Genomic DNA, 12,440 nt, shown 5'->3' with positions numbered 1-12,440 from the left:
CCCTCTCGCCTGCTTTCAAATTTCCATGATGCTTCCTTTGGATGAGAAACCAAATTTTGGAAACTATTTCTTTTGGATCAGCCTTCCCAAGGCAGTCGTAAAGAATTCCCCTTCCCAGCAACATCCCTCAGCAATTCTCTGACTAAAAGTAACCTCACATCTCACCAGCTAAAGGCTTTCTTCCCAGGGAAATGCAGTTCTCTTCTCCTCTGGACAGCAATGACTGTGATAACTCTGACAGAGCTTGCTGGCCAGGCAGTGAGTGTGACAAGTGTAAGCTTTCCACATAGGTTTTTTGGAAGAATTGGCTGGTTTAGCTCTTGCCAGCCCGGTCTGCACATCCCCAGGCTGCTGCTCTGGCCATTTCACTGCCAAACTCATTCATAGAAAGGAGAGAGGAAAAAGTTAAGCCCAATAAATGAAGGAGTCGAAGGGAGGTGGATTTCTGGAAGGTTGGGTAGGGTCGGGGGAGGAAGGGAGGTGTCTAGACTCAATATTGCTATTGTAGGGCCTGGCATTATTTATGACATTTTCTAGGCAAGCCACAAACTGGAAATAGAAACCAGGAGACATAAAGCCACTCGTAACCCCTGAGGAATGGCTTTGCAAGCTGTGTGACAGTGGAAAAGCTGAAAGCAAAAGACTCCTTCGACTGTCCTGGATGGAACCTCGGGCAGCATGAAAAAGAAATTTGCCCTACGGATCAGAAATGAAACTCCACGGCGGACAAACGCTGCAGGTCTGGGAGCCAAGGAAAGCCAAGAGATCCAGAGAAATCCAGCCCTGTGCCAGCTTCACATGGATGCCCTACTTTAGTCCTACTTACACCATGTCTGGAAGTTTGCAGCAGCACACCTTACACAAACCATCTGCCCCAAATTCAGTCCCTGCAGCAATCCCTGCAGACGAGCCAGAGATGGACAATGGCTCGGGACAAGCCTGGTAGAAACCAGCAGCCGCGAGAGCTGCCCCGTGCTGAGCTCTCAGACACATCCCAGTCTGCTGGCATTTGCAAAGACTACACAGCTACCAGTAATGTTGGAACATAATTATATGTTTTCACTTGAGGTAGGCTGTAAGCAAACTGGCGGTAATTTAGCTCGAAAACAGTTTTTATACATCTCCCAAGACTTGCCCACAATAGGCACTCAGGTCAGATTTCTCCTGCCAGAAACGGGATGTTGGCAATTCCAGGGCTAGGCAGATAACATATAACTTGTTTTAATGCCCCTAAGAGTAATTATCCGTGTTACCCATAAGAGCATTACTCAAAACAGCTGTATTATCTAAGTGTTCTCATTCAAAACCAAAACAGGAGTGTGGCTGAGCCCAGATAACATTTAAGGATGACTGTGCACACAAATGACAGAGCACAGCCCAGAAAAACAGTGGGCACGAGAGGCCGGATGTACCCACGTCCTGCATTAGCACTTAACAAATCTCTATTCTAATTATTGTTTCATGTCTTTTCTACTTTGCTTCATCAGCCCAAACCTTGTGCTCCAGTGAAGTGGAAACACAGCTGGAAAACTTCCTTGTCGGGGAATTTGATCTGTTTTGACTGTTTTCCCAGCAGGTTTGGAAGTGCCAGCTTTGATCCCCTGACTCAGGTTCTTGCCCACACCTCTGTCCTCTGGCAGAAAGACCTGGAAACCTTCTCCTTGCAGTGCCAATATGTTCCTGGGCATTGCAAAGTCCTTCAGCACCAGCTGAGCGTGGCAGCTTGGCGCAGCAGCGGAGTCTCACTACTGCCCCTTTTCCTTTGGGTTGTTCCTTACCCTTTTGACAAGAGGCATCACTAGGAAGCAGCTCACAGTGGCAGGAGTGTCTAAACCCTTCAGTGGAGTCTTTAAGGGACACATGCCCTGCAATCCATACACAGAAATCTTCTGGTCCTGTGAAAGAGCACATAAAATTCTATAAATGCAAACCACCTCCCTGCTTTTCATATCTTGACACCTAAGCAAGATCCAATTGGTTCCAAAACTGGTTTTTATTTGTATTTTTTGATATCCAAAGCGTGAATTTCTGTTTTCCATGAAAAACATCCTTTGGCATGTGGGTAGAAAGTGTTTGCTGCATTCCTCAGAATGGGCTGTGGACAATATATGCATTATCCAGAAGTCAGCAAAAGTCACCAGTGTAGGGGTTTTATCACCACATCCAAAACCAGCATCTGACAATCCTGAATGCAAAAATCCCAAACAACAACTGAAGCAGGTTGTGTGTTATTTTGCATTAATCTGCCCATTCAAGGGACATTACATTTTATGTGGAATTACACCTGCCCCACTCCTCCTAAATCTACTAGAACTGACTAAGAGCACCCAGTTTGGGAACCAGCTTGGGAACATCTTTCATTCCGATCCAAAAGGTGGAAACACAATGCTTTCAGGTCTTTTCGTTTTTTTATACTTATTATTATGAAAAAAAAAGAAAAAGTATTTGAGCTTTATTTCTATTTGAGAACCTAAAAAGTCAAAATACCTTATTTTCTTATGGGGAGAAAAAAAAATCTAAACTCACAGCATCCATGCCAGGGCAAAGTGAAATAGCCAACACAAATTATTTACTCAGCGAGTGTGGCCTTTTTCCCCCCCCACTCTAAAACACTGAACTTCAGGTACATTTAATTTTTTGGCTGTTTTTTGCTTTTTCTGGTGTGAAATGACTGTGTCAGAACTGGCTGACACTCAACAGCCCTTTTTGATGGGTGGACAGGGGCTCTGGGGGATAAATCAGTCACACTCTCTCATTCTTATCTTTTTAGCTGCAATTTTCCACGGCGAACACAAAACATGGGTACTCATTTCCCACCAGCCTTCAAATCCCTCAGGCCTCATTCAAAACCCCACCCTTAAATGCATGTTTTCTGTCCCTGCCTCCCTTTATCGCCCACAGATAAGGACATTTCCCAGATGAACCCCTGGGTACAGATTGCTCCAACCCAGTTTCCCCTCGGAAAGCCAAGGTTCCCACGATCGCCCTGGGCTCTGGCAGGCACAGTCTGGATCTGTGTGTCAGGTAGAAACAAAACACCTGGAGACAGCAGATGCAAAGTCACGCTGCTCATCTGAGAAGCCCTTTTGTCTGGCACACTCTTGGCTTTACTAATTTAACAGGCTCTTTCTCTTTGTTTGTGTCTCCCCTAACGAGGCCCCTCTCGAGGGGGGCACAGGCAAGGTGCTCACCTCCGTGGCTGCCCACAGGGCATTCTGAAATTTGAGTTGGCAGCACAGCTTCATTCCTGGGCAGCTCATCCTCTGCACTTCCATGACTCCTTTCTCCAGGTTCACCACCGTGTAGTTCCTGAAAGGGGCAAGCAATGATTTCATGTGGCAAACATTCCTCCAGCACGGGGCCGAGGGACTTGTGGCACTTGTGGCCAAGCCATAACACAACTGCCCAGATGCGGATGATGCTGCAAGGACTTACACCCCTCCAGACTGTAAATTCCTCATTGCAAAGGAAAAGAAACATGTGCCACGGCTCTTCCTCAGGGGCAGATGTGCAATTGCTTCTGTGAAGATTTACACTCGGCTCCCTGACTTTGCACAGGGTTAGGAGGACATATGTGGTCTGTTCCTGTAATTGAGCTGTGAGACAAACAGCTCCAGCTGAACAGCAGTAATTAATAGCTGGGAAGTCTCAGCCCATCTTGCCCATTAGGTTCTCAAGGGAATATCTGCTCTCCAAGTTCACTGCCTCGCTATTATCTGGCTTCATTATTATTCCAGTAGATAAACAGAGGAGCATGATTCTACAGAGCAATGATCTGTGACCAAATAAAATTATTTATAAGTATGACTAATTAATAGGTTTTTTTGTAGCTAAAAGGATTTTGTTTGTTTGGGGAAGTTTATTGGGTTTGGATGTTTGAACAATAACTGGATATTCACAACCACATCTGTGAGTCCCAGATGTTTTACCAACTGTGGCACAAGCAATTACACATCCTGAAATCTGTCACATGTGAGTAACTTGTTATTCAGCAGTCTCCAGCAAATGGATTGTCCAGTCAGGAAGCAGATTCACTGAGATATATTGCTGTGAATATTTGGACAACATCCATGCATTCAAAATACATCTGGGAGTGCCATGTGCTTCACCAGTTCAGTAGGAAAAGTCACACTGCCTGCACCAAACAACTGACCAGGGACCACAAACGGCAAAGCAAATAGTTCAGCAACAAATCTCGTGCTTTTCCCATTAGCTTAATGGTTACAAATAATGAACACATTAATATAAAATTCAGATCAGTTTGTGAATGCTTCCAAATAAAACTGAGGCTATAAAAATCAGCACCATCCATAAAAATGAACCTAACTAGCCGCAGGTCATGTGGCTGAGCAAAATGCCATCACCTCAGTCACAATTTAATAACATTTTAAGCACATGCCTTCAGTCCAGAACACATTTTACTGGCAGTACACACTTGGATGCACACACAGCTCCAGGCATGTGGTTAACTCCCAATGATTGCAATAGGATTTAAGCATGTGCTTAATTGCTTTGCAGAAGAGAGATGGAACTGCAGCCTCAATTAGGAAAGGTTTAGTGTTAAATGGCCTCATTAGGAAAGGCAGAACACGTCTGTTCTCATGTGCAAATGCTTCATCCTGTGTGTGTGAATCATTACACTGCCCTAATCTTCTCCTCATATTAACTGAAGCAGAGTTAAGCTCACTAAATATCCTTTATAAAGCAACCACTGTTCCCAATTAAAAGAGTTTGGGAAAACAGTGTTCACCGTACTCTTGGCATTCATCCAAGTTCACTTTCACCTTCTTCACCTCCCTCCCAGAGGCAGAAGCGAAGATCCTGAAGGATTTTTTACTTAAAAAGGAAAAAGAAAAGAAAGGAATTGCTAATGTGAGCCGTCTCACCTGGTGTCCTCCTTCCCATCCCAGAACACCACCGTGTACTCCTGCCCCGGGGAGCAGAAGAAGGAAGATTGCTTCCCACAGGGCAGCAGGTACATGAACGTTGCAAAGGTTGGATCCTTCATCTGCCCGACCACAGAGATGGCCAGGGGACGCTGAAGGGGAAGGAAAAGAGAGAGACATGTCACACAAGATGAAATAGGAGAACCATAATAAACAGGAGGTTCAACAAGGCCAGGCACAAGGTCCTGCCCCTGGATCAGGGCAATCTCAAGCACAAGCACAGCCTGGGTGTCCCTGGAACTGGATTATATTTAAGGTTCCTTCCAACCCCAAACCATTTTCTGATTCTGTGACTGTTTATTAAAGCTTGGTCTGTCATTCTCTTACACATTTTACTGATTCATTTCTTCAGGCTTACGAATTTTGGAAGCTGACCCATCGCATGCCAGTGTGTAGATGTTTGAGAGTCAGGCTGACCTTTCTTTGAAGGACAGCAGCTCTAAAACACCAATTGAAATTAATAAAGAATGTAATGCAGCATAATCCTTTTCTTGCACTTTGAAGCTTTTTCTTCCTCATACCTCCTTTTATAATCTTGGGTATTTTAAAGTCTTTGTAGTTGCACTCACAGCATGACACTGCAGCTGTTTTTAAAAATTATGGGTAATGTCTTGCCCTGGTGAGACCAGCAGCCTAACTGCCATCAACATCAAGGGACCTTCAAGTCACCACAGATGTCTAAGGCCACAAATCTGTCATCATTTCATTCACAAAACTCTCATTTAAGCCAACAGCAATTCTGGGCCAGATCAGCAGGAGGGATAAATGGAGCTGCTGTGCTGCACCAGGAGCAAGCTCAGCCCTCCTGCACGAGGAGGGCAGCCAGGTCAGGAGGGTGGTCTTGTACCTTTTCTGGCTTAGTGTCCCAACACTCCATCATGAGCGCCTGCATCCTGTAGAGCTGCACCTCCTCGGGCTGCCCCAGCACAGGACGGATCCCTTTGGACAGTTTCTTTGCGATCTGGAGCTGGTGGTGTCCCAGCACAGGCCTCTGCCCAGACAGCAGCTCGTACAGGACCATGCCATAGGAGAACATGTCCACCTAGAGCCAGAAACAGAGCGAAAATCAGGGCAAGGCTCTGTTGGCGGGCAGAGAAGAGAGCAAGGAAGGCTGCAGTGGCAAAGCCAGCATTGCCCCCCATGCATGGAAAAGGGAATCGAGCCACGGGATGGTGCCAGCCCCAGAGTGCCATCCCTGGGCTGCCCCACAGACTCCCCCCAGTCACCTTCTCGTCGTAGACGATGCGGGGCCGGATCTCGGGGGCCTGGTAGCCCGGCGTGCCCTCCACGCCCAGCGCGCCCTCGTGGAACGACTGCCGCGAGATGCCGTAGTCGGAGAGCTTGATGTTGATGTGCTCCCTGACGTCCAGGGACCACACCAGAATATTGTCCGACTTGAGGTCGCAGAAGATGATGTTCTTCTTGTGCAGGTAGGCCAGGCCTGTGGCGATCTGGTAGGCTATTTTGTGCGTCAGCATGTGTCCCAGCGGCACAAAGGAGGACCCTGGCACAAAGGAAGAGCTGCTGCAATTGCCATAACTGCTTCTTCTTCCCTCTCTCTCCACTTTTTAACTCCAGAGCAATGACTGACAACCTTTTGAAACATCATTCAATGCCTCCGTTTGAAATGACACTGTTTATGCTGCTATACGCGTCTGACAGTCCTGCTAGATTCTTTTTTTAAACCCTTTCACTTCTAGGCCGCTAAATCTTCTGGTGAAAATTAGTGTTTGACTGAAAGTTGACACGAAGCCAAGGTGCCAAGAGGGTCAGATGGCCTCAACTTATCTTGGAATTAGTGTTGTTCATTTGACAATGACAGCAATAAAGATAATTATGAGATAATTTAGAGTACCAGACACCCATCTGCAGGGGGAAAAACAGCACCATCCATGCAGCACTGAAGAGAGATGCACTCCATATTAACTTGTAGAGAAATCGAAAATCCAGGTCTCCAAAGTAGTTTTGAGAATCCCGAGCATCAATTTTTACTGGGTTCCCAGAAGCATAATATAGGAACAGTTCCATCCCTCCCACCTCCCTTAGTCTGGGAAAAAAACCAAAACTCCCCTCCAGCAAATCAAGCAGCAATTTAAGCATTGCTGATCATCTGTCACTGGGAGAGGAGTGGAGGGAGAGGCTGGCTTTACCTTTGGAGTTCTCAGACAGGACGGTGGTGAGGCTGCCCAGCGGGGCCAGCTCCAGGGCGAAGCAGAGCGGGTGGATGCTGATGCCGATGAGTGACACGATGCAGGGGTGCTGCAGGGAGTGCAGCATGCTGGCTTCCTGACGGAACTCCGAGAAGTTCTTCATGGCATCCATGGCCCGCAGGTGCTTCAGCATGGTATCTGTCAAGACACATAACCAACCCCCTTCCTCACTGCCCAGCTCAGGAAATGAGTCACAAACTCTTTGAGAGGCGATCACCGAATGAGGGCTGCAGGAGGAAGGCAGCTGGTGGGATTATGACAGCAAGGCTTCTTTAAGCTGTATCCTTATGTTTGGTGTATGAGCCACTAAGAGACACTGGCTATAAGCAGGATGTATCTGGTGCCTCAGGAAGCGAGAGCTCCCCTGGTTCTTAAACACCAGGCTCGGGTGTGTCTGGCACATGCTGTTCTCACACATCCCCTGGATGACTTTGGAAAACTCGTGCTGTGCTCCTCCCAGCAGGGACTCTGGCAGATGGCACACTGCAGACCCTGTGCGGGAAGGGCTCTTCCCTACAGTTTCCCAGCTTCCCTGCCAAAAGGGAGACCCATCACAGTAATGGTCCAGCTGCCACAGCACACCACAGGCTGCTCAGGCAGGTCGGCTCTTCCCCAAGGTTATTTGTCACTGGGACAGCAGCTGGCCTCCTCCACAGCTCAGGGATTCACCACATCCTCCTGACAAAAATGAGGAATGTGAGGCACTTTCCCCTTTCCTCTGTCCATGGACTGAGGCTCTGCTGGAAACTTGGGCTCCACAGGAGAGCCCATCCCTGCCTGGATGGGCTCAGAAGGGTTCCCAGTCTGCTTTCTCCAGCTGCTGGCACAGAGGGAGTAAAACACTAATTCAGAGGTGGAGACTCACAAGTCCTCAGTGCAAACCCAAGCAAACCCACACTCCTCATGTGGGTTTGCTTGGGATAATAATGTGGGAACAGGAGCTGAAATCTCACCTCCCTTCCCAATCAAGGGCTCTGCCGTGGCACCCCATAAATCCAAACTCTGATCTGCAGGAGAGAAGCCTCCTGCAGTGCCCGTGACCTTCATCACTGCAAGTGCTCATGAAGAACTCTCAGATGGCTCCTTCTCCTCCACTGAAACCCACCAGTTTTGCTATCTATTTCCATGCTGGTTTTAATCAGGTGCTGTCAGCACTTTGCAGACTCTTTGGTCTCAGCTTGGGATCCCAGATTGCAGAATCCCTGATTCCTGACACCAAATCTGTGCACTGTACCTGCAGCTGAAGTGGGAGAACCCTTGCATTTTTTAATCTGAAATCTCTTCACAGCCACTGGTTTTCCTTGGTATCGTGCCTGATATATAACAGTTCCACTTCCACCCTGGCCAAGAACGTTGTTTTCATTTTCACTGCATTCCAGTTTGCTATTTTCCAGGAACAGTCTGCCAAATAGAAATTAGGGGTTTTTAATTAAAGTTTCAAAGACATCATAAATTCATGTTTTTAATGTAATTTCCATTTTCACAAATGCCTAATGGGTTCTTGCCTTATCTACCAAGACGACTGGATCACCTAAACCCGGTCATCTCAGTGCACTCCATGCTGGATCAAGTTGTACAAGAGATTTCTCTCAGAAAAAAAAGTAATTTGAGCAAAGAAGCACAAAAGGCTTATTACTAATTTATCCCACAAACAGATCTGGAAAGTACGTAAGTTCCTTTTCCAAGCAGATGACACAGGTATTGATACTTGTGCTATTTATCTGTATCAATGTTTTTTCTTTTTTTTTCTTTGCTTCATTTACCTCCTGTTCCTCTTTTTTCCACCAAGGCAGGACAGGATGTTTATGAACAGCTCCACACTCTGAAACCTGATTATTCAAATCAGCTTAGCGTTCCCAAGCTGCAACTCATCATTTCCCCACCCTCCCAGAGACTACTTTTACAGCTGTTCACACTTCAAACATCTCCACTCACCTCACACCCGCCAAATAAATCTGCAGGAGATAACGGAATGAGGAGGGCTGGTGTGATGAGCTGATGGGGTGTTTGCCCAGAAAAATGACCCCAACAAAGCAACAGGGGCCAATGAGAGCACAGAGAGCTCTGACAGCAGCCTACAGGACAGTCTGGTCTAGAGGTCTCATGATTCTGCACTGGGCACTCAGAGGTCTGAGAGAGCGGGACCCGAAGGGGACACTGCTCTCCTGTGCTGGCTGCTCTGCACAGAGTAATAAGGGGTGTAAGACTGAGCCCATCTGGGAATGCAGTTAAGCAGCTTAAAGGTTTGGCAGTGCTGCAATGGATAGGGAAGAGCTCCTTCAGCTGTTCAGGGCTGCCACATACCCAACACATCCTGCAGCCCTCAGGGGAGCAGGAGCCTCAGCTCAGCGTGAATCCTCCTGTGGATCCTCCTGTGGAAACTCACTCACCTACGGGCCCTTACAAAATTAAAGCCATTTCAGTGCCAATCTTGTGAGGCAGCAGCGCTTCCTTTTAGTTTTGCCACACTAAAATCTCCTTTTGCGGGATCCCAGAAAGGCTCCAACTACTGAAAGTCCTGGCCAGAGTTCTGGGCAGTGCAGGACAGCCATGGCTTTAAAAGGGGACTTTCACATTGTACCACAGTGATCTCAAAGGACCCCTGGTGTGACGACTCGGTCAGCACTCAGCTGTTGTCTAAGCAAGCTGCTGAACACCAGGGGTGCAGTTCAGGATGAATTGCCAGAGCGTGGATTGAGAGCAGATGGGTTTGTTTCCTGTGGTCAGTATGTCCCTCTGGCAGAGGTGACTTAGGAAAAGGGCCCAACCAAATCACACAGGTACACTGAAACTCTGTCAAGGGCTGGAATCAACATGTTACCTGGCAGGAAAATCAGTCATGAAAAGCTCAGGGACCAGCTCTTGGAGAGACACGGGGATGTCAGGGTGATTAGGACACGTGATGTAGTCCAGCTCGATGGCAGTCAGGACACAATCCTCCATGTTGAAGTACTGCACGTCCTCTGCCCTCTCACTGCCCTCGCCCTGCTCCGGCCTGGCAGCTGCACAGATGTGGCAGGGCACATACTGCTCCATCAGCAAGGTGCCATCGCTCTCTGTGGCTGTGAGAGCTTCAAAGAGAACAAACAAACAGGGAACAATGTCATTCACACCAGCTGAGAAGGAACAACAGCTCCCAGCGCGTTCCAACGTCCGCAGCACGACCGGGATCCGCTGGCTGGAAATGGTCACGCTCGCACAGCAGCAGTCTGCTGCAGGGTGTTGATTGGAACAGAAAATAGCTCTGCAAAGTGCACAGGGACAATGCTGGGGAGACAGGATTGTGGCTATAACCCAACACTCACCCTGCTCTGGTCACAGGTAATGCACAGGCTTGCAAGGCAAATGTACTCAGGATGTGAGTAAAGCATTGGAGAGACCCTTCTACTGGCTGAGTGCCTCTGCCTCTTCCCAGACTGCAAACTGCCAGATGGCTTGAGGTGGGAATGGGGCTGGGAGCAGGCTGGCAGGCACAGCACACTGAGCTCAGGCTCAGCACTCACCTGCAGCACCCAGGTAGGGAACACAGGTCCTATGGGTTCCCTCATGGGCAATGTGTTCAGCCCCTCCAGGGGAAACGTGGATTCTACCATGACTAAGCCTTTGGGAGGTTCACACCTCTCCCATAACTACAGAGAGACTTTGTGGTGACAGGCTCTGTTAAATGCCCATAATTAGTCAGGGTGAACACAGCCTGCAGTCTTTGAAGTTGTGGCTCTTCTCAAGCTTCACTGATTAACTTTAGCATTATTTTAATCCGCAGGCAAATAAAATGTTCTTTTATCTTCAGAACATGTAGAACGTGAGTATGTGAGAGTGCACCACTGTTTCCTCCACAGAGCCTCTAATTAAGAGACTTTGGCACTGCTTTCTAGACCAGGGTAGGATGACAAAGAGCACTTCAGATTTTGTTTTGGTTTCAAATGGAGTGCATTGGGGTTGCAAACAGCCCGCTGGGTAACAGCAGGATCTGTGCTGAGCACAGGAAAAGCAGCTGCAGGAGTCAGAGAAGTTACCTTGGCATGGAGTCCTTGGTACCATATTGACCCACAGCTCTCACATCAGGATTCTGTAACTCACAGGAAGCTGGAAATGATGGGCAAATCCTCATCCCAGCTGATGCCAAAATGAGTTCAAGGGACAGCACCAAGCAGTTTGGGCCAAATCCTGCCCCTGCTACGAGCACTGGAAGAGTCTCTTGAACTCCTACAGGTCCTGTTTGAGCAGCAATGTTTCACCTGTGCTGCTGCGACAGACAGACTGGAAGACACAATGTCTAGACCAAAGGGTGTTGGCAACTAATCTTGATCTATCTGCAGATTTATTAGCTTTTATCAAGTGTTATTGGCTTGAGACTGTCAGAGCCTGAGGGGTCTTCAATTATCACACAACGTTGTGCACCTGGAGAGCTCTGTCAAAGAACCCTCTGTTGTAGCACTGCACAGAAAATTACAGCTGTTCTCTTACCAGGGAACCACTGGTCTATCAAAGAGTTGACATGATCCGTGATGAATGCCATGGCTGAAAAGTCTCTCACTTCTGACTGGGAAATTATTTTAATTCCACCACTTTTTTTCTTTTTCCAGTTCACATCAGAAGACTCGACACTGTGTGAAGAAAGCCGAAAGAGAGACCTGTGAAGCTTTTCTGAAGAATCAGCGTAAACAAACTTTCTTTCTGGCAGGAAACCTGAGTTACATAATAACACACCGTTCATGACTCATTGAAACACAAAGCAATCTAGCTTTGAGGGTGATTTTCAACTCGGTCTGTTCTGAAAATGACTTTCGGAAGAGAATTCTCGCACAGAAATACCAGCTCCTCAAAAAGGGCAAGTGCTATAGAAGGTCAGGCCTAGGGAAAACTGTGTCCCAAGTGAGCTGAGTATGATGGAGAGTTTTGACAGAAATGCCCTGTACAGAATGCTGGAAGGTTGGGAGTTGTAAAATCAGTAATAAAATTCCAGTGGAATAAGAATGGTTATTTCCAGAAACCATTAGGAAAAGTTTATGAACATAATTTTTGCACAATTCCCATGGAAGTGTAACTCCCTGAAATACACAGTGAGGTAACAGCATGACCACTACCAACGGTCCAGAATTCAGGATTCCAGCCTGTGGTTTGCAGCGTCTGGGTTCAAGGCTCTACTGAGCCTGGAAACTTGGGAAGGTCACTGTTTCCTTCTGGCCTCCAACCATGCAACAGCACCAATGGTTCCTCCCTGTATTGCCAGGGACTGAAGGAGCAAAAGTCCTAAATGTCTGTATTTGTGAAACAAATGGAC

The 12,440-nt window shown here is 47.5% G+C and overlaps 1 protein-coding gene across 5 annotated transcripts in view; it reads right to left on the bottom strand.

Moving 5' to 3' along the window:
- Positions 1–12,440, bottom strand: part of LRRK1 (leucine rich repeat kinase 1) — a 73,051-nt gene that overhangs the window by 8,027 nt on the left and 52,584 nt on the right. For 4 of the 5 annotated variants that reach the window (XM_040077371.2, XM_040077374.2, XM_040077373.2 and 1 more), the window contains 9 exons: positions 11,624–11,763; positions 9,978–10,227; positions 8,391–8,557; positions 7,097–7,294; positions 6,173–6,450; positions 5,794–5,988; positions 4,887–5,038; positions 3,192–3,309; positions 1,779–1,895 (listed from right to left, as the gene is read on the bottom strand). In XM_040077371.2, coding sequence (XP_039933305.1) covers positions 1,779–1,895; positions 3,192–3,309; positions 4,887–5,038; positions 5,794–5,988; positions 6,173–6,450; positions 7,097–7,294; positions 8,391–8,557; positions 9,978–10,227; positions 11,624–11,763 — 1,615 coding nt within the window. The remainder of the gene's footprint in view (positions 1–1,778; positions 1,896–3,191; positions 3,310–4,886; positions 5,039–5,793; positions 5,989–6,172; positions 6,451–7,096; positions 7,295–8,390; positions 8,558–9,977; positions 10,228–11,623; positions 11,764–12,440) is intronic. The other variant, XM_040077375.1, reaches the window with a different exon arrangement.

Source organism: Hirundo rustica, chromosome 13 (assembly GCF_015227805.2).
Source record: "Hirundo rustica isolate bHirRus1 chromosome 13, bHirRus1.pri.v3, whole genome shotgun sequence".
NCBI lineage: Eukaryota > Metazoa > Chordata > Aves > Passeriformes > Hirundinidae > Hirundo > Hirundo rustica.
The sequence above is the reverse complement of the archived record's forward strand: the minus strand, read 5'-3'. Positions and strand labels throughout refer to the sequence as shown.